The sequence below is a fragment of the Hippoglossus hippoglossus genome, chromosome 1 (genome assembly GCF_009819705.1).
Source record: "Hippoglossus hippoglossus isolate fHipHip1 chromosome 1, fHipHip1.pri, whole genome shotgun sequence".
NCBI classification, from domain to species: domain Eukaryota; kingdom Metazoa; phylum Chordata; class Actinopteri; order Pleuronectiformes; family Pleuronectidae; genus Hippoglossus; species Hippoglossus hippoglossus.
In genome coordinates this window covers 25,859,806-25,878,875 of record NC_047151.1, presented here as the reverse complement: position 1 = coordinate 25,878,875, position 19,070 = coordinate 25,859,806, and the positions used below count along the sequence as shown (strand labels likewise).

At 39.5% G+C, this 19,070-nt stretch overlaps 2 protein-coding genes across 2 annotated transcripts; one reads left to right on the top strand and one right to left on the bottom strand.

Annotated features, from left to right (window-relative positions):
* Positions 1-5,028: 5,028 nt before the first annotated feature.
* On the bottom strand, positions 5,029-6,808 carry LOC117764765. The gene is made up of 6 exons (XM_034590869.1): positions 6,792-6,808; positions 6,557-6,690; positions 6,111-6,443; positions 5,595-5,934; positions 5,448-5,505; positions 5,029-5,094 (listed from the first exon to the last, which is right to left on the bottom strand). The coding sequence occupies exons 1-6, from the start codon at positions 6,806-6,808 to the stop codon at positions 5,029-5,031; spliced, it is 948 nt and encodes a 315-aa protein (XP_034446760.1).
* A 3,148-nt stretch (positions 6,809-9,956) lies between these two features.
* On the top strand, positions 9,957-16,317 carry LOC117761906 (85/88 kDa calcium-independent phospholipase A2-like). Its single transcript, XM_034586242.1, has 11 exons — positions 9,957-10,072; positions 10,822-10,938; positions 11,649-11,739; positions 12,068-12,231; positions 12,312-12,462; positions 13,342-13,478; positions 14,094-14,248; positions 14,411-14,462; positions 14,855-14,970; positions 15,137-15,210; positions 15,999-16,317. The coding sequence occupies exons 1-11, from the start codon at positions 9,964-9,966 to the stop codon at positions 16,141-16,143; spliced, it is 1,311 nt and encodes a 436-aa protein (XP_034442133.1). The 5' UTR covers positions 9,957-9,963; the 3' UTR covers positions 16,144-16,317.
* Positions 16,318-19,070: the final 2,753 nt, after the last annotated feature.

Here is a 19,070-nt window from a genome sequence, read left to right as displayed (position 1 = left end):
GTCTCATTATGTCATTCATCTATCTGTTCCCTCACTTTCTAACTCATCTTAACACTCCTGCCTCTCAGGGCCACAGGGAGGAAATCAAGAAGTTGGGTATAGTCGTCTCCCTTGGGACAGGTAGGCCACTTCATTGTGTCTCATCACAACTAATAATATATTTCATGCTCCGTCTGAACTAAATTCAAAAGTCAAGATCACTTTCTTAATCTGAAAGTGTCAACAACCACTTTGTGCTGGCAGGAGCATGAATGGCATGTCTATCTCATACTATAGCCCTTATTCCTCCTGACCAGTCTATATAAAAGGTACTAAGTTGGACTGGGGGGTGTAGGCATCGTTGTTGTCATGTTGTCTAAAATCCCTCACTGAGGCGCAATATCTCAGCGTGTTTGGTTCAGTGTAAACATGCAACAGTTCTACCTAGTTGCACAGAAATCTTCATAGTACAGTGATAATAAATTTAGATCAGTGAATACTTGCATCATAAACGTGCTCCCGTGTGTCTGCAGGTAAACCCCCTCAGGTGGTGGTGAGCTCTGTGGATGTGTTCCGACCCTCCAATCCTCTGGAGCTGGCCAAGAGCTTTGTAGGAGCCAAGGAGCTGGGCAAGATGCTGGTGGACTGTGTGAGTTGAGCTACGGCCGCTGCTTCAGTCTCCAACTCTTTGTTTTGTAGTTAAATAAAAAGCCTGTTGGACTCTTAACCATTGATTTCTACTGTCCCATGAGTCAGAGTTGTGTTTTTCACATCTTTGTAGCCTTTTAATTGTCTCTCTCTCTCTGACTGAACAGTGCACAGACTCTGATGGTTGTGCCGTGGACAGAGCCAGAGCCTGGTGTGAGATGATCGACACCATCTATCACAGGTTTGCTGAAAATGAACTTGCTGTGCTTTGGTTCTTTTTCACCACTAACTCTGCTCTCTGCCCTCGTTCGTTTATTCCATCAAAACATCTTTATCACACCACCTTCTCTGTGGCGCACTTTTCATTCTCTCTTATACTCTGATGCTTCCTATACAGTGTTTTAAATAATAAAGACGTGTAACTGACCGCAGGTTTCTGGTTGACAAAGGGTAAACATTTAGCTGCTATAGCTGACAATGACCAATATTCTGATATTGATCCGATTAAGACAATAGGCTGAATAAGACACTGCCATGTAAACAGCATTTTCTGATTATCTTAACCTTACTGATACTCGGAATAAGCAAAAATCAAGACATTTGAAGTATTGCGATCCTCATGTAGACATGTTTACTTCTTAATTGCTTTATAACATCCTATTGGAGTTTTCTACTACATATTTATCTATCAAAATAATATCTGATTAAATTCAGTAGCTGGAATATTGGTGTTCATGTAAGCGTAGTAATTGTCAAATGTGAGTGTGTCAGTCCTCTGGAAGCTTGTTAATGCAATAATTTCAGAAAATCTATCTGGGATCAGAAATCCTCTTGTCTGCTTTGATTCCTGGTTTGAATATGAGTTACATTTCATTACATCATATACTGTAAACCATTTCTATGGACATTAGTATACAGAGCTATGCATAACTCCTATTATCCTCAGTGTTTGGCTCATTTGCAGTTTCATATTAATGTCTGTGAACCCGAAAGTAACTCTTTACAAACCCCTGTGTTAATTTGTGCAGATTGAGCCCCCAGCTGTCACAGGAGGTGATGCTGGATGAGGTGAGTGACGCGATCCTGGTGGACATGCTGTGGGAAACTCAGATGTATCTATATGAGAAGAGAGATATCCTCCGATCCCTGGCCAATCTGCTCCTGGATAAATGACCGCATGAGAAAATCGCAGGGAGATGGAGGCTGAGAAGACGGGACCACGAGGGCAGAAGAGATGGTGCATATCAGGAGAGGATGAGAGTAACTGGTCAAGGCACGAAGCCATTGGTATGATACAAATACTGAAATCTAATGGAGGAAACAACTGACTTCACATTGCGTAATAAACAGCAAGTTATGTAGCATCATGTGACCTTATCACTGACCTTATCATTATCGTGGTTTATCAAGTTTTCTGTTTGTGCACGAAGCAGTGAAGGGCAGAGTGTAGAGTTGGCCTTCTGGAAGTATGTGAATACAGGCTCAACGTATGAGGAAGTGGTATCAACCAAATCAGACAGGATGTACCACATGTCCGCTAACTGTGGTTTTATGATCTTCGCAGTGTTTGGCCTCAAATAGAGTCTGAACAGGTTCTAATCCATTTCTGATTGGTTGTGTTTAAACTAAAACACTTGTCACATTCTTCCTTCACATTCTCCATGAGGTGATATGGTGTGTATAATGAAGCACTTCGATGATGTGGGCAATATTAAAAAGTGCTGCCTTATGTGTCTGGGACCCAAATTTAAACCATTTCATATGTCCACAATTCTTTTTCATGCCTTTATAATTTATTCATACTGACTTTGAACAGGGTATCTAACTTCACAGCAACATATTTTAAATATTGAACTACTATAATGGGACTGGAGACTAGACTTGAATTATCAACTGAGTTGAAAGACAAAGAATGAGACGACTCAATGCAACCTGCAGAACTTTAACTTGAGGCAACAAATTAATTCCTATGTTTTTTGTATGTGGATTAATTACTGAAGTGTATACTGGTATGATAATAAAAATATATTAATATTTACAGATGATGTATCCATGACTGATTTGTTTCTTTAATCCATGTGGTTTGTAGTTTAATTCATTCTGCGTCTTTCTGCCCCTGTATGTTTGATTCATTAATCACTGTGGCCATTAAAAAAGTAAAAGAAGAAAACTGACTTGACTTTATTTAAAGGTACAATCCGTTGTCTATTTATCTGAAGTTTATTTTAATGCAAACAAGTTATACAACAATATTAAACACTGATGCTGTAAAAAACTATTTAACAGTTTGGTGCAGTATAAAAACATATTTATTAATTCTGGTGCTGTAAAAAATATTTGGTAAGAATGAAGCCAGAAGAGATGACATAACAAATATTTCATTAGAGATATATATATATATACATGCGTTGTATAAATCAAAAATATAGTGTAAATGCAAATGAAATGTAGAAGTATAGACACATTTAGCTTGACATTAGTCACCACAAATAATTAAAAACACAAAAATGTTAGCCTATTAGCTTCAGTCAATAGCATAAGGCTTCATCACAGAAAAATCCTTTGATGTCAGATTTTTTAGCCGTTAGCTTTCTGTAACTTAACGGCTGATACCCAAATGAGAATTGTTTTAAAACAGAAGCCGAAATTCCTTAAAACAAATTAATTATTTAGGAAGCAAGTAGTTAAGCTTAGCTAGCTTTAGCCTACGGGGTTGCTAGCATGACTTCACAAAAGTCCCATCTTAGCAAGAAAGGATTTAGCTCTTTAGCTAGCGTAGCTGCATCCAGCTAGTAAATGTGTAAGAAGAACTACTCGACTTGCATCTTTTTTCTGTGCCTTTGACTTCAGTGACATTTAGAGACGACCATTAGCCAACATGGTTAAAGTTAGCAGTCGCTGAAAACAGGCATCAACAAGTCACTTCATGCTGGGTGAGTATTTTTCTCTTTTTCAAAGAACCGTACGTTAGCTTCCTGTAACGCGAGATCTGTTGTTACCCAAGTAAATATGAACATAAACAGTTTATTTTAAAAGTTCTTTATTTGAATCTAATGTTAGAGAAAGAAGTAATATAACTATTATTAGCTATCATCGGCCTAGAGATTAGTTAACATTTTAGCTAGGAGATTTCTGATCTGGTAAACCAGCCTGTAATGTTAACCTTCGCCAACCGTTTATAAGATTTTATTAATTTCTAAGATGGTGTGTAAAATATCTCGCTGGAGAAAGCACGACCGTGGTAAGTGAGGCAGATAATTAAGTATAACAGTTTAACTGAATGCTGTCATTAGCATTGGCTAAATTTAAGCTAGCGTTACATTTACAGCGTTTATTCATTGATGTTTTTTAAGGTTGTTTATATTTATATTCAGAAAATTAGAAGGTTTGGAATGTTCTTGTTTTAGTTTTTTAGAAAATGTACTGATGTAAGTGAAAACATTTGAAATGAAACAACTGTTTACACTTCGTACCTTTCGTTGATGTAAGATAATTTATAACATAATGTGACGAACGCTGTTTGAGGGGCCCCCTGGGAATCTTTGCTTGGGGCCCCAATAGACTTTAGAATCTCCACTGTGTGTCGGAAACGTGGGTATTTTGTATCATGCAGGATAATCAATAGCGCTACAGAACATTTTGTTGTAACCTTGATTAAGTCATGATCCCAACATTTCACAGAAGTAGTAGTATTTCTTTAAGGGTTGTTGATGCACAGTGAAGAGTACCAGTCAGTAATGTAGTTTTAACAGACTGGTCACTGAAACTAAAACTTCCTGCTTCCTAAAACAGGCGGTGACTGTTTGTCAGGGCTCTCAAATGTGCTGTTGAGGCATCAAGAAGCTGGAGATGTGCATCACAGGAAGCTGCACAGCAAACTGATGCCCCTCAACGTACAGTAAGTGCAATGCAGAGATAATGACAGGAACAGTTATCATGTTCCATACATCACCTTGTCCATGCTAATGCTGATATTTTACAAAACGGAAAAAGTCCTTGTTTGGTGGATTGTTGATCCTCGACTTTATCGCCACCTACTGGCCCAGCATGCTTGTTTGAGTGTTTGTAGTCTTGTTGCTCTCGTCGTGACAGAGATACCATCAGAGATATTAAGGAAAACAAAATTCGTGTCGAAGGAGATTTCTATTTTTAATGGAGGGGGAAATATCAGATAAAAAAATAGGCCTTTGTTTATAGCGATGTACTAAATTTAGAGGTCCACTAACAGGCCAGTTTGCCTGAAAGTGGAAATAGAAATGCATTTATAGACTGTGTTTACTCGGGTGTTGTTTCGGGTGTAAACCTGACAACAGCATAGGGGCTTTGCTCTTCTTCTTGGGGCTGATGTGACTGGATTTGTGAGTAGAGAGCATCTCTGTTGTTGGGGAATTGAACGCTGCTTTAGAGAATATCATCCTCCTCTATTGGTTGAGCCGAGATGTTCTCGTACACTTGACCAGGGCTTATCTGATGAAGAGACAAGAGAAACATTTTTATTAAATATTTCTGTGTATTTAAAATTCTCTTAATGAAATTAACAGATTCCAAATGGAGGTCAAATGAATGTGAGGGTTCAATATAGCTGCATTTGCCTGGAATGACTCTTGATGTATATAAAATTCAAAACTGAATTGTACTGAGAAAATAAAACGTGATTTATGTACAGTATTGTTAAATAAAACATTCATGGAACATATGGGACAATGCATCTCTGTTTCATTAGAACAATGGTTGAAGCTGCTGTTTGGACTCGGTTGAACTCTCTGAATAGATGAGGACGTTTGTCTAATGGAAGAAACTGTTAAAATTCTCTGCTTTACCTCCTCCAAGTTGAAGGAGGTTTCAGTTCTAGGAGACTGGATGGAAGTCATCTTTCTTCTAGAGAGTGAAATGAAGAGGTGAAGCCAGGTTAGTGTGAAAGAGAATGTGAAAGTCATTGCTTTGAAGCAGAGCACAGTGATGCTCACCTAATCCACAAGAAGATGGAGGTGGGTATTACAACCAGGAGAAGAACAACGATTCTTATGACTGGTTGAGTCCATTTTCTTCTTCTGTGGACAGTGAGCATCTTTTGAAGAGAGCTCTTTTGGAGCATTTTAACCTTGCAGGAGTAGTTTCCTGCATGTTCACTGCTGACGGGGTCTAGAACCAGGTACTTGCTTTGTGTTTTGGTCAGATTCAGAGGTTGATTGTTCAAGTACCAAATGTAGTTCATGTTGTCCGTCAGAGGACAACTGGTTCTGCAGGTCAGCGTGACTCTCTGTCCCTCGGTCACCTCCGCAGAAGGACTAAACTTCACTTTCAGATCTGAAAGATGAGATTGGTCAGTTGATAAAGACGTTCCTGAACAAGTGTCTTCTAAAACAACCCAAATAACCAAGAAGGGTAAATGGAATTAGTTTGTTGAATTAGTTGCCTTATTATTATCGATAGTAACTCTCTATAGAAAGTATGCAGGTATTTAATCTAAATACTGTACCTACCTGTGACGACCAAAGTCACCCCAGGAACAGCCGACCATCTCCCTGCATCACTTCCTATTCTGAATATGTATTCTGCTGAGTCATTCTTGTTCAGTTTATTGATAGTCAGGATGTGGCGGTTCATCACTCCATGAAACTTAATACGATCTGTATTCGTTATCAGCTCTTCACCAGCTGCCATATCACTTCTCCTATTCTTATACCACAATTTAGACATCGACTGATTGTTCTTCGGATCCGAGTATTCACTAGAGATGTTCACTGAGGAACCTTGCAGAGCACAGATCCTCCTGTTGACATAATTCACTCTGGAGCAGTATTTATCCTGAATACCTGAAACAGAGATTTTAAACAAATCATCAAACAGTTTATCTTTCTCCCATTTACAGGCTCTTGACTCAAATCGTTTATGAATTATAACAGAGCACAAACGAGCTCATACTCACAAACTTCATCTGAGAACAAGTGCTCTACAGCACAGGAGTAAGAGTCAGGAGAGGAGCTGGGAACTGATTGTGGTTCCTGCTCCAATCGTCTGTTTCTGTACCATGTGATGGTTTGAGCTTCAGTCTGTGGACAGCTGGTGTTACAGGCCAGTTTGAAATGCCCCCTGACTTTAGTCTTTTGAACATGTACTTGTACTTCTGTTGGGAGAGAATAAAAAAACAAACTGCTTCTCACCACTTCATCTCTGCCATGTTAATCGAGATGGGCGAATAACTTGAGTGACCAAACAGTTACTGGATAATCCCTGCCACATAATGATGAGTGAAAATCCATCCATGCTTTCTTTAGTTAATTTGTACACAGACACACACACACACGTTTCCATTCACGACCAATTCATGCCGAACCTTAACCCAACCAGAACTCATATCTCATGGTCCCTAACCAGGACCTCAGTATGACCGGGCTTCAACGTGTAAGGTAACTAACGATCTCTGGTGAAACGCTGTAGATCTTTTAAATTGTGAGAACATTATTTAAAGGATTTAGACGTATGGGGTTGGGAGTGTGTTTGTGTGTAATTATTTGTGAAACTTCACCTCTGGGATATGTGATGGAGCACGGCTCATCTTCTGGTCTCTGCTGATTTGAGCACATTCTGCCTTTAGCATAGGTCACAGTGAAGCAGGCTGATGTGAGAGAAGCTGGACAAAAGAAAAACGACTTTCTGTGGTGAACAGTGTTTCACAAGCTTTACAATTCAAGGCACCAGGATATGGAGCCACATGTTGTCACTCACCCACTGAGACTTCAGGGGCTCTGAGATGCTCGTAGCCTTTGAGAGCACAGGAGTATGTGACTGATTCCTCGCTGCTGATTAGCTCCTGGTACCAAGGAGACGAGTCCTGATAGAGAAACTCTGTGTTCTTGTACCAGATATAGACCACAGGGCTTTCAGTCAGAGGACAACTGCTGCTGCACATCAGGGACACTGTCTTTTCTGCTGTGGCAGGAAACACCTTCACCTGCAGGTCTGAGAGGATGTTGAATAAAACAAGAATTAATGCACTGATGTTATTTTTACAGTAATAAATTAATAATAAATAACTGAACCACTGTACCTGCAACAAGGAGCTGAATTTCTCCCCCCCGGCATTTATTTTGTTTGTCATTCACGTCACTACAACAGTAAGTGTTTTTATCACTCTCTCTCAGATCATTGATCGTAATAGTGAAGTTGCTCTCTTCAGATATGTTCACACGTTTTCCATCTGCAAAGATCTGATCTTGAACCTTCTTGTTGTCCTCCCAGCAAACAGTGAACCATTTCATTCTTGATTTGGGAAGTTGAGCTGAGCAGTGTAGATCCACTGATGAACCTTTTAAGGTACAGATGCTGTTTGCTCCAACCCCTTTAACAGAAAAGCATTTTTATAGTTCTTCAATCTACAATTGACTAATATGCTGATAAACATTAAAATTTCTTACGGTTCAGTTATGATTCACAGTTAGTATTGTAGAAATAAACTCATTCATACCTGAGATGTACAGGAACAAACCCATGAACACACATTCAGCTCCTGCCGACAACATGGCCAGTGTTGTCTTCAGCTTCTCAACAGAAAGTATGACTTTTTATGAAAGCTCATCAAAAATCAAAACTTTAAACGGTAAAAATCTATCACAGAGAAAATGAAAGACTGAAGTCAGAATGGTCTGTTTGTCTGTGTGAGACTGTTTGTCAGATCTCAACTTGTAAGAAATCGCTTCCTCATAAAAAGAGCTCTTTGCATTTCCTCTTTTATGTGACTCGCCTGCTAACGTTCTAGATTGTGTAACTGTGGCTTCTAGACACTGACAGTAACGTCAGTAAAGCTTTGCCTTGCAGCAATGTTCTCAAAACTTAAACACCATGTACATGATGTCATAACCACAAACTCACAAGTTTCATTTGTGAGCAGCAATAGTCTCTTAATAATCATGGGAGTGTTTTGGATGTAACATAATAAACCTAGAGTTCCATCTCCCATTGCCTTTTAACAAGTTTCTTAGCTGTTGCTAACATTAAACTAATTTGAAACTAGAATGTTGCTCTGACAGTCCATACCTCCACCAAAGCTAATAAGTATTATGTAATATGTCAAAGCAGCGTTTCCAGTTAATTATCCAGACGGTGGCGGCCACCAGATTGTAGTTTGTTCCACCACATTTTCATCATCAACCAAACCACTTTTAAGCTTCTCTTATTGTTATAACATGGAATCTCTAGATTGGTGTTTTGCCACATTGCTGCATTGTATCGTTTTGTGTCGTGCAATTTGCAGCACTATTTGCCATGTGCTTGCACTATCATCCCTAAAGTTTTTACCATCCACGCAGTCAGTCAGACCTCAGTTTCAGCTGCAGTTGTGTGCTTGTTTGCTGTCACTTGGAATTAACCATATACGTATTGAGTTAAGTTTGTGGGAAACTTCCTGTGTGCATTCTTCCTTTGGCCACGTCCCACCCCTCCACAAAATGTCATGGTTGTCAGTTCAGTTGTTTTTGTGTAATCCTGCTAATTTACAAAGTCAAACACTGATGATTTAAAGCGTTTATTCGTTGACATTTTTTATTGTTGTTTATATTTATATTTTGAAAATTAGAAGGTTTTAATGTTCTTTGTTTTATTTTTTTTGAAAAATGAACTTAATTTGATGTTAAAATGTTTTTTACACTTCCTATCTTTCGTTGCTGTAAGAATTATAACATAATGTTGACGAACTCTGTTTGAGGGGCCAGCCGAGAATGTTGTCCATGCTAATGCTGATATTTTGCTGAACGAACATTGTTCCTCTGTGTTTGGGCCTCTCATCTAAATGCAAACGGCATTTTAACTCACTAATATAGAGATTTTTACAAACACCTTCCAATCGTACAAATTTTTGCAGAACCTGGTTTCTGTTTATTCGTGTGTGAAAACAAAACAAAGCATTTTGGAAACGATGATGTCACAGTTTACTTCACACGTGCCGACTGTTGCTTTGTGTAATGAGCAGACACCAGAAACAACAACAACAATGGCAGCTGTTTACCAGTTTCAGTAGTTTTGTTAGCAGTTCTTGGTCCAGTTACAAGTGTGCAGCTAAATGTAGCAGCACAGCTCCACATTTCAAACATTGACCGGAGCTTGACTTGCCCAATTTGACTTGGAACACATTATTCTTCTCTGGTGTTTGGTGGATTGTTGATCATAGACTTTTTCTCCACCTACTGGCCCAGCAAGCTCGTTTGAGTGTTTGTTGTCTGCAGTAGTTTAGACAAGGCCTTTGTCTCAAGGTTTGTACACAGGATACATCTCACCGGGTGAAAACCACAGACTGTTCTGAAAAGACGAATGACGCATATCCACTTCCTCTGGTTGTAGATGGACCACATGGAGCTGATCAAAGCTCTGATGGTGTTCGGTGCCGATGTGGAGATCCACAACGACCTGGGAGAAACCCCCGGACTGATCGCTGCACGCACCAGCAAAGGTAAACGAGGCCGGAGGGACGGGGACGAGGGCTTCGAACTGAGAGGGAGACGAATGAACGATTCTGTGAGAAAGAAAGAGAACAGAAAGGAAGTCTGAGTTTTGACAGTGAAATGCTGTGATGAAACTTACTGAGCCTCGTCTGACTGCCTGGGTTTGATTTCATGAGGTTTTATTTGAAAGCACATGTTCTGCTGTTGATAACACAATCTCTGCATGGAAATGATTGTATGTAATGTATAACTTTAATCTTTACAGGTGCAATACAGACATTGTTCTGCCATGTAGTGTGATGAAGATTGTTGATTCTCACGTGCAGAATTTATATCTCATGCTACAGGACAAGAAACAGGTCTAAAGACATAAAAGCACAAAGGTTGAACTTAATTGTTTAATGTAATTACAATAATGAGTTAACTGTATAATCATAATTGACATTGACTGTTTATTTTGAGATTATTGCAGGAGCACATTTGTTGTTTACACATTGATATGATTCTGTATGAAACCTCCACCTGATGTTATTGATTTTGAAAATGCATGATGATGATGAAGTTTGCTAACAGCCTGCTCATTCTCTCTCTCTCTCTCTCTCTCTCTCTCTCTCTCTCCCTCTCTCTCTCTCTCTCTCTCTCTCTCTCTCTCTCTCTCTCTCTCTCTTTTCTCTCTTTCTGCTTTTTGTGGGGTTTGCCTGATTTAACATATTGACTTGCTTGCGTGTGTGTCTGTGTGTTTGTGTTAACATGATAGGTCCTAATAGAAAGATACTGCTGGACATGCTGTGTAGTGTAGGGGTCCAGCGTTGCCACCCTCCCTCCCCTGGCAGCCCTCCCCCCGTCACCTTCAAGGCCAAGTCTCAAACCATAGGTAAAACCACCTGTTCCTCACATTTAGCTCACGGCTCCGCTGGTCAGGGAGGAGCTGTATCTACTGTGAAGCCTTTTTACATTATTTTTATATTCATTGTATATTTTACAGTTCAGCTGATTGTTCTCATCCAGTTTAACTTAGTGTAGAATCTTCATCAATCTATAAAATACAATTTGATGGTACAGAACGGATAACCCAACAGTCCCCTCAAAAAGATCCATGAGTTATGATTGAGTTGAGTCATCCTGATAAACAAATCAAAAGGACCGGGACAAAAGATCACCTCCTTGGCGGAGTTAATAAATTACAACTTTAGCCAGATTAAAACATTAGTCACAAGATGTGATATTATTTAGATTTTTTACTTTTATTTATCAGCACGCACCCGCTGCCCTACTCCCAAATGTTTTTATGTGGATCATACTCTGAGAGGAAGTTACGCTGATATTAAAATGATAAGAATTCTAGTATAGTTCAACTATTTCTTACATTCTTTCTAACTTAACCCAATTTGCATAACTCACAAATAAAGCAACATTTATTATACGAAATCTTAAATAGTATTTAACTAAATAGATATTCGTAGTAAAACTCCCATGTGGCTTGTAGAAAACCCAGTTCCCCCTTTAGTCTTCCATGATTTACCAATTAATTACTGGCCCATTGTATTGTCATCACCACCAATAGCTGTTGTGATTGGCTGACAGGGTTTGAGGACATCATGCATGTGGGGGCAACAATCAGTGCGATGAGCAGAGGCCCGTCTGAAGTGGACGGTCGCAGAATGGTGAAAAAGAAGTGAGTATTGTCCACATTTTATCCAAAGGTGATGGGAAGTAATTTTCTGAAATGAGGGTAGACTTATCTCTGATTTATATTTGATCATTTGGAATCTGGGCGTAGACTGAGGGTGAATCCATATTTAACATTGTGAGATGTTGAGGATTGTAGTTTTTATTAAGATAAAGAGAAGTCCTTGTTTATTTTTTCTGATTTACTTCTACTTCCAATACCAAGTATTAAAAAACCTTAAAGTTTCTACCGATCTTTTTATATTAATGTTGCAGATTTGGAGACGACAAAGCTCTCGGGTGTAAAGAAGTCATTTTGTTCTCCTCTGCTGCAGGATGGACAGTCTGCTGTGTCTGGATGGTGGAGGTATCAAGGGTCTCGTGTTGATCCAGATGTTGATCGCTCTGGAGAAAGAGGCCGGTCGATCAACCAGAGAGCTCTTTGACTGGGTCGCTGGCACGAGCACCGGGGGCATCCTGGCCCTCGCTATAGTCCACGGTTTGTGTTTTTCCCTTTCCACTCCACATTGTTTGTATAAAACTGCATCAAAACAATAATGGCGGTTCTTTTACATGTAGGTAAGTCTATGGAGTACCTGCGCTGCTTGTACTTTCGGATGAAGGAGCAGGTATTTAAGGGGTCACGACCTTATGAATCTGCACCGCTGGAGGACTTCCTGAAAAAAGAGTTTGGGGAGAACACCAAGATGACAGACGTCCAATACCCGAGGTAACTGTTCTTATGAATGGGCTCACTACACATTAGTCAAAAAAACTTAAAGTGGCAGCGAAAAGGCTCTCACAGGCTAAGTAATAAAATGCTCCAGTGTTAGCTACATGATTGTGTAAAGTACCACTACTGCACCACAGGAAAATACGCAAAAATGAAACCAATACTCGTAAAAACTTTCCTTAAAGATTCAGTGTTCAGCCAATTAGTTCCATGAAGAAGGCTGCGTTTCTTTCTTGTGGGGATCTGTGTTTCTTCTTAGTTTCTGCTGCTTGGAGAAATTTAATCAACCATCTTGAAATGCAATTTTTTGTTTTACTGTGCCTTTGAATGTTTGAGCTGATTTTGGGTGAAACCGACTCTGTTCTGAAACCACAGACTGTAAATAAAGATGCTTCCTGCCACTGTACAAAGATGAGGCCAAAATATCCCGGATAAATGTGCTGCCATCTTGTGATTTTGATGTGATCTGGAGCCAGAGCTTGAGCACTAGTGATCTCTCGACCAATCGTGAGACCGTCTCAGCTGTCAATCATGATGATTCGCACGGTTTTTCTGGCGTCAAATAACAAATTAAAACCAAACTGAAAAGAAAAATAATAAAATAGATCAGTGTACTTAGAGCTACATAAAACGACAGACACCATCTTCGGAGAAAAATGATGACTTTATAGTGTGGTCCATGTCCCATCCGCTAACATGGAGGAGGTGGGGTTTATGATCAATACTGCAGCCAAGCTTTACAGAGTCTACATCTGAAACCACTGAGGAAAGTAAAAAATGTATTGATGTAAATTGTCTTCTGCGGCTGGCGGCACTTTATCTGTCTCCTCTCTGACAGTTACTCTTTTCTCTTCCCTCTCACTTGTTTGTGTACAGGGTGATGGTGACCAGTGTCCTGGCAGACAGACATCCAGGCGAGCTGCACATCTTCAGGAACTACAACCCTCCCTCCGTCCGCAGAGAGCCCCCATACGCCACCACTGCCACATTCCAACCAATCACCATCCCACAAGGTAATCCAGAATTACCACTTGTGTGCGTTGGCCTTAGACCAGTGCAGAATAATGGAGTGCATTAAAACTACCACTGGATGGCGACAAATCTTACCTTTAGTGACTTTAAATCTCAATAGTAAAAACAAAGAAAAAGCTCTGCGTGAATGCAAATCCCTCCATGTGAGTTTGTGTGTCACTGTGTCCAAGAACAAGTGCACTTGTTGCCGTGTTGTTGTTGCAGGATGGGAGGATGAGGATGTGTTGATAGTAGGATACACAGAGGAGCCGCCCAGAAAGCGTAGGAAGGTGACAGATGAAGGTGTGTGGGTGTGAATGAGAGACGACGAGCATCTGCAAGGAACAGCTTCACAAACAGTTTAATTCTGTCTTTAAATTTAAGTTTTATTAACTCCTAAATTGAAATATGTTAATATTTAAACATACGTACTTATGAGGCACAGCAGCAAAGAAATACGTTTCAGCTCTTTGTCCTTCTCACCATCGATCAATGTGTTTGTTTATTGTCGAGCAGTTTGAAAAATGAACCATTAAGTCGTTAAGCATCTTTCTCTGAAGTTTGGAGTCTAAAAACTGCCTTTTCGGCTCATTCTCATATTCTTGTCTTTACATCAGAACAACTCGTGTGGCGAGCTGCCCGCTCCAGCGGTGCTGCTCCCACCTACTTCCGACCAATGGGCCGCTTTCTGGATGGAGGGCTGCTGGCCAATAACCCGACACTGGACGCCATGTCAGAAATCCATCAGTACAACAAAGCCGTCAAAGCGGAGGTAGGCACATTGACAGCAGCTTCATATTTGTATTGCTCCCATCCATTAATTGCTCATTCAATCGCTAACCCACGTGGATTTGTTAAGTATATTTGTCTCATTATGTCATTCATCTATCTGTTCCCTCACTTTCTAACTCATCTTAACACTCCTGCCTCTCAGGGCCACAGGGAGGAAATCAAGAAGTTGGGTATAGTCGTCTCCCTTGGGACAGGTAGGCCACTTCATTGTGTCTCATCACAACTAATAATATATTTCATGCTCCGTCTGAACTAAATTCAAAAGTCAAGATCACTTTCTTAATCTGAAAGTGTCAACAACCACTTTGTGCTGGCAGGAGCATGAATGGCATGTCTATCTCATACTATAGCCCTTATTCCTCCTGACCAGTCTATATAAAAGGTACTAAGTTGGACTGGGGGGTGTAGGCATCGTTGTTGTCATGTTGTCTAAAATCCCTCACTGAGGCGCAATATCTCAGCGTGTTTGGTTCAGTGTAAACATGCAACAGTTCTACCTAGTTGCACAGAAATCTTCATAGTACAGTGATAATAAATTTAGATCAGTGAATACTTGCATCATAAACGTGCTCCCGTGTGTCTGCAGGTAAACCCCCTCAGGTGGTGGTGAGCTCTGTGGATGTGTTCCGACCCTCCAATCCTCTGGAGCTGGCCAAGAGCTTTGTAGGAGCCAAGGAGCTGGGCAAGATGCTGGTGGACTGTGTGAGTTGAGCTACGGCCGCTGCTTCAGTCTCCAACTCTTTGTTTTGTAGTTAAATAAAAAGCCTGTTGGACTCTTAACCATTGATTTCTACTGTCCCATGAGTCAGAGTTGTGTTTTTCACATCTTTGTAGCCTTTTAATTGTCTCTCTCTCTCTGACTGAACAGTGCACAGACTCTGATGGTTGTGCCGTGGACAGAGCCAGAGCCTGGTGTGAGATGATCGACACCATCTATCACAGGTTTGCTGAAAATGAACTTGCTGTGCTTTGGTTCTTTTTCACCACTAACTCTGCTCTCTGCCCTCGTTCGTTTATTCCATCAAAACATCTTTATCACACCACCTTCTCTGTGGCGCACTTTTCATTCTCTCTTATACTCTGATGCTTCCTATACAGTGTTTTAAATAATAAAGACGTGTAACAGACCGCAGGTTTCTGGTTGACAAAGGGTAAACATTTAGCTGCTATAGCTGACAATGACCAATATTCTGATATTGATCCGATTAAGACAATAGGCTGAATAAGACACTGCCATGTAAACAGCATTTTCTGATTATCTTAACCTTACTGATACTCGGAATAAGCAAAAATCAAGACATTTGAAGTATTGCGATCCTCATGTAGACATGTTTACTTCTTAATTGCTTTATAACATCCTATTGGAGTTTTCTACTACATATTTATCTATCAAAATAATATCTGATTAAATTCAGTAGCTGGAATATTGGTGTTCATGTAAGCGTAGTAATTGTCAAATGTGAGTGTGTCAGTCCTCTGGAAGCTTGTTAATGCAGTAATTTCAGAAAATCTATCTGGGATTCAGAAATCCTCTTGTCTGCTTTGATTCCTGGTTTGAATATGAGTTACATTTCATTACATTATATACTGTAAACCATTTCTATGGACATTAGTATACAGAGCTATGCATAACTCCTATTATCCTCAGTGTTTGGCTCATTTGCAGTTTCATATTAATGTCTGTGAACCCGAAAGTAACTCTTTACAAACCCCTGTGTTAATTTGTGCAGATTGAGCCCCCAGCTGTCACAGGAGGTGATGCTGGATGAGGTGAGTGACGCGGTCCTGGTGGACATGCTGTGGGAAACTCAGATGTATCTATATGAGAAGAGAGATATCCTCCGATCCCTGGCCAATCTGCTCCTGGATAAATGACCGCATGAGAAAATCGCAGGGAGATGGAGGCTGAGAAGACGGGACCACGAGGGCAGAAGAGATGGTGCATATCAGGAGAGGATGAGAGTAACTGGTCAAGGCACGAAGCCATTGGTATGATACAAATACTGAAATCTAATGGAGGAAACAACTGACTTCACATTGCGTAATAAACAGCAAGTTATGTAGCATCATGTGACCTTATCACTGACCTTATCATTATCGGGGTTTATCAAGTTTTCTGTTTGTGCACGAAGCAGTGAAGGGCAGAGTGTAGAGTTGGCCTTCCGGAAGTATGTGAATACAGGCTCAACGTATGAGGAAGTGGTATCAACCAAATCAGACAGGATGTACCACATGTCCGCTAACTGTGGTTTTATGATCTTCGCAGTGTTTGGCCTCAAAGAGTCTGAACAGGTTCTAATCCATTTCTGATTGGTTGTGTTTAAACTAAAACACTTGTCACATTCTTCCTTCACATTCTCCATGAGGTGATATGGTGTGTATAATAAAGCACTTAGATGATGTGGGCAATATTAAAAAGTGCTGCTTTATGTGTCTGGGACCCAAATTTAAACCATTTCATATGTCCACAATTCTTTTTCATGCCTTTATAATTTATTCATACTGACTTTGAACAGGGTATCTAAGTTCACAGCAACATATTTTAAATATTTAACTACTATGATGGGACTGGAGACTAGACTTGAATTATCAACTGAGTTGAAAGACAAAGAATGAGACGACTCAATGCAACCTGCAGAACTTTAACTTGAGGCAACAAATTAATTCCTATGTTTTTTGTATGTGGATTAATTACTGAAGTGTATACTGGTATGATAATAAAAATATATTCATATTTACAGATGATGTATCCATGACTGATTTGTTTCTTTAATCCATGTGGTTTGTAGTTTAATTCATTCTGCGTCTTTCTGCCCCTGTATGTTTGATTCATTAATCACTGTGGCCATTAAAAAAGTAAAAGAAGAAAACTGACTTGACTTTATTTAAAGGTACAATCCGTTGTCTATTAATCTGAAGTTTATTTTAATGCAAACAAGTTAAACAACAATATTAAACACTGGTGCTGTAAAAAACTATTCAACAGTTTGGTGCAGTATAAAAACATATTTATTAATTCTGGTGCTGTAAAAAATATTTGGTAAGAATGAAGCCAGAAGAGATGACGTAACAAATATTTCATTAGAGATATATATATATATACATGCGTTGTATAAATCAAAAATATAGTGTAAATGCAAATGAAATGTAGAAGTATAGACACATTTAGCTTGACATTAGTCACCACAAATAATTCAAAACACAAAAATGTTAGCCTATTAGCTTCAGTCAATAGCATAAGGCTTCACCACAGAAAAATCCTTTGATGTCAGATTTTTTAGCCGTTAGCTTTCTGTAACTTAATGGCTGATACCCAAATGAGAATTGTTTTAAAACAGAAGCCGAAATTCCTTAAAACAAATTAATTGTTTAGGAAGCAAGTAGTTAAGCTTAGCTAGCTTTAGCCTACAGGGTTGCTAGCATGACTTCACAAAAGTCCCATCTTAGCAAGAAAAGATTTAGCTCTTTAGCTAGCGTAGCTGCATCCAGCTAGTAAATGTGTAAGAAGAACTACTCGACTTGCATCTTTTTTCTGTGCCTTTGACTTCAGTGACATTTAGAGACGACCATTAGCCAACATGGTTAAAGTTAGCAGTCGCTGAAAACAGGCATCAACAAGTCACTTCATGCTGGGTGAGTATTTTTCTCTTTTTCAAAGAACCGTACGTTAGCTTCCTGTAACGCGAGATCTGTTGTTACCCAAGTAAATATGAACATAAACAGTTTATTTTAAAAGTTCTTTATTTGAATCTAATGTTAGAGAAAGAAGTAATATAACTATTATTAGCTATCATCGGCCTAGAGATTAGTTAACATTTTTAGCTAGGAGATTTCTGATCTGGTAAACCAGCCTGTAATGTTAACCTTCGCCAACCGTTTATAAGATTTTATTAATTTCTAAGATGGTGTGTAAAATATCTCGCTGGAGAAAGCACGACCGTGGTAAGTGAGGCAGATAATTAAGTATAACAGTTTAACTGAATGCTGTCATTAGCATTGGCTAATGGGAGATACACTTAAATTTAAGCTAGCGTTACATTTACAGCGTTTATTCATTGATGTTTTTTAAGGTTGTTTATATTTATATTCAGAAAATTAGAAGGTTTGGAATGTTCTTGTTTTAGTTTTTTAGAAAATGTACTGATGTAAGTGAAAACATTTGAAATGAAACAACTGTTTACACTTCGTACCTTTCGTTGATGTAAGATAATTTATAACATAATGTGACGAACGCTGTTTGAGGGGCCCCCTGGGAATCTTTGCTTGGGGCCCCAATAGACTTTAGAATCTCCACTGTGTGTCGGAAACGTGGGTATTTTGTATCATGCAGGATAATCAATAGCGCTACAGAACATTTTGTTGTAACCTTGATTAAGTCATGATCCCAACATTTCACAGAAGTAGTAGTATTTCTTTAAGGGTTGTTGATGCACAGTGAAGAGTACCAGTCAGTAATGTAGTTTTAACAGACTGGTCACTGAAACTAAAACTTCCTGCTTCCTAAAACAGGCGGTGACTGTTTGTCAGGGCTCTCAAATGTGCTGTTGAGGCATCAAGAAGCTGGAGATGTGCATCACAGGAAGCTGCACAGCAAACTGATGCCCCTCAACGTACAGTAAGTGCAATGCAGAGATAATGACAGGAACAGTTATCATGTTCCATACATCACCTTGTCCACGCTAATGCTGATATTTTACAAAACGGAAAATGTCCTTGTTTGGTGGATTGTTGATCCTCGACTTTATCGCCACCTACTGGCCCAGCATGCTTGTTTGAGTGTTTGTAGTCTTGTTGCTCTCGTC

What these genes read in the sequence shown, in the direction of transcription:
- LOC117764765 (XM_034590869.1), bottom strand. An exon ending in TCCATCTTCTTGTGGATTAG is followed by an intron (nt 5,506 to 5,594) that starts GTGAGCATCACT and finishes TTCACTCTCTAG; the next exon opens with AAGAAAGATGACTTCCATCC. An exon ending in CCTCCTTCAACTTGGAGGAG is followed by an intron (nt 5,095 to 5,447) that starts GTAAAGCAGAGA and finishes TCTCTTCATCAG; the next exon opens with ATAAGCCCTGGTCAAGTGTA.
- LOC117761906 (XM_034586242.1), top strand. Translation starts at nt 9,964, where the DNA reads ATGGACCACATGGAGCTGATCAAAGCTCTGATGGTGTTCGGTGCCGAT. An exon ending in ACAAAGCCGTCAAAGCGGAG is followed by an intron (nt 14,249 to 14,410) that starts GTAGGCACATTG and finishes CCTGCCTCTCAG; the next exon opens with GGCCACAGGGAGGAAATCAA. An exon ending in ATCGACACCATCTATCACAG is followed by an intron (nt 15,211 to 15,998) that starts GTTTGCTGAAAA and finishes TAATTTGTGCAG; the next exon opens with ATTGAGCCCCCAGCTGTCAC.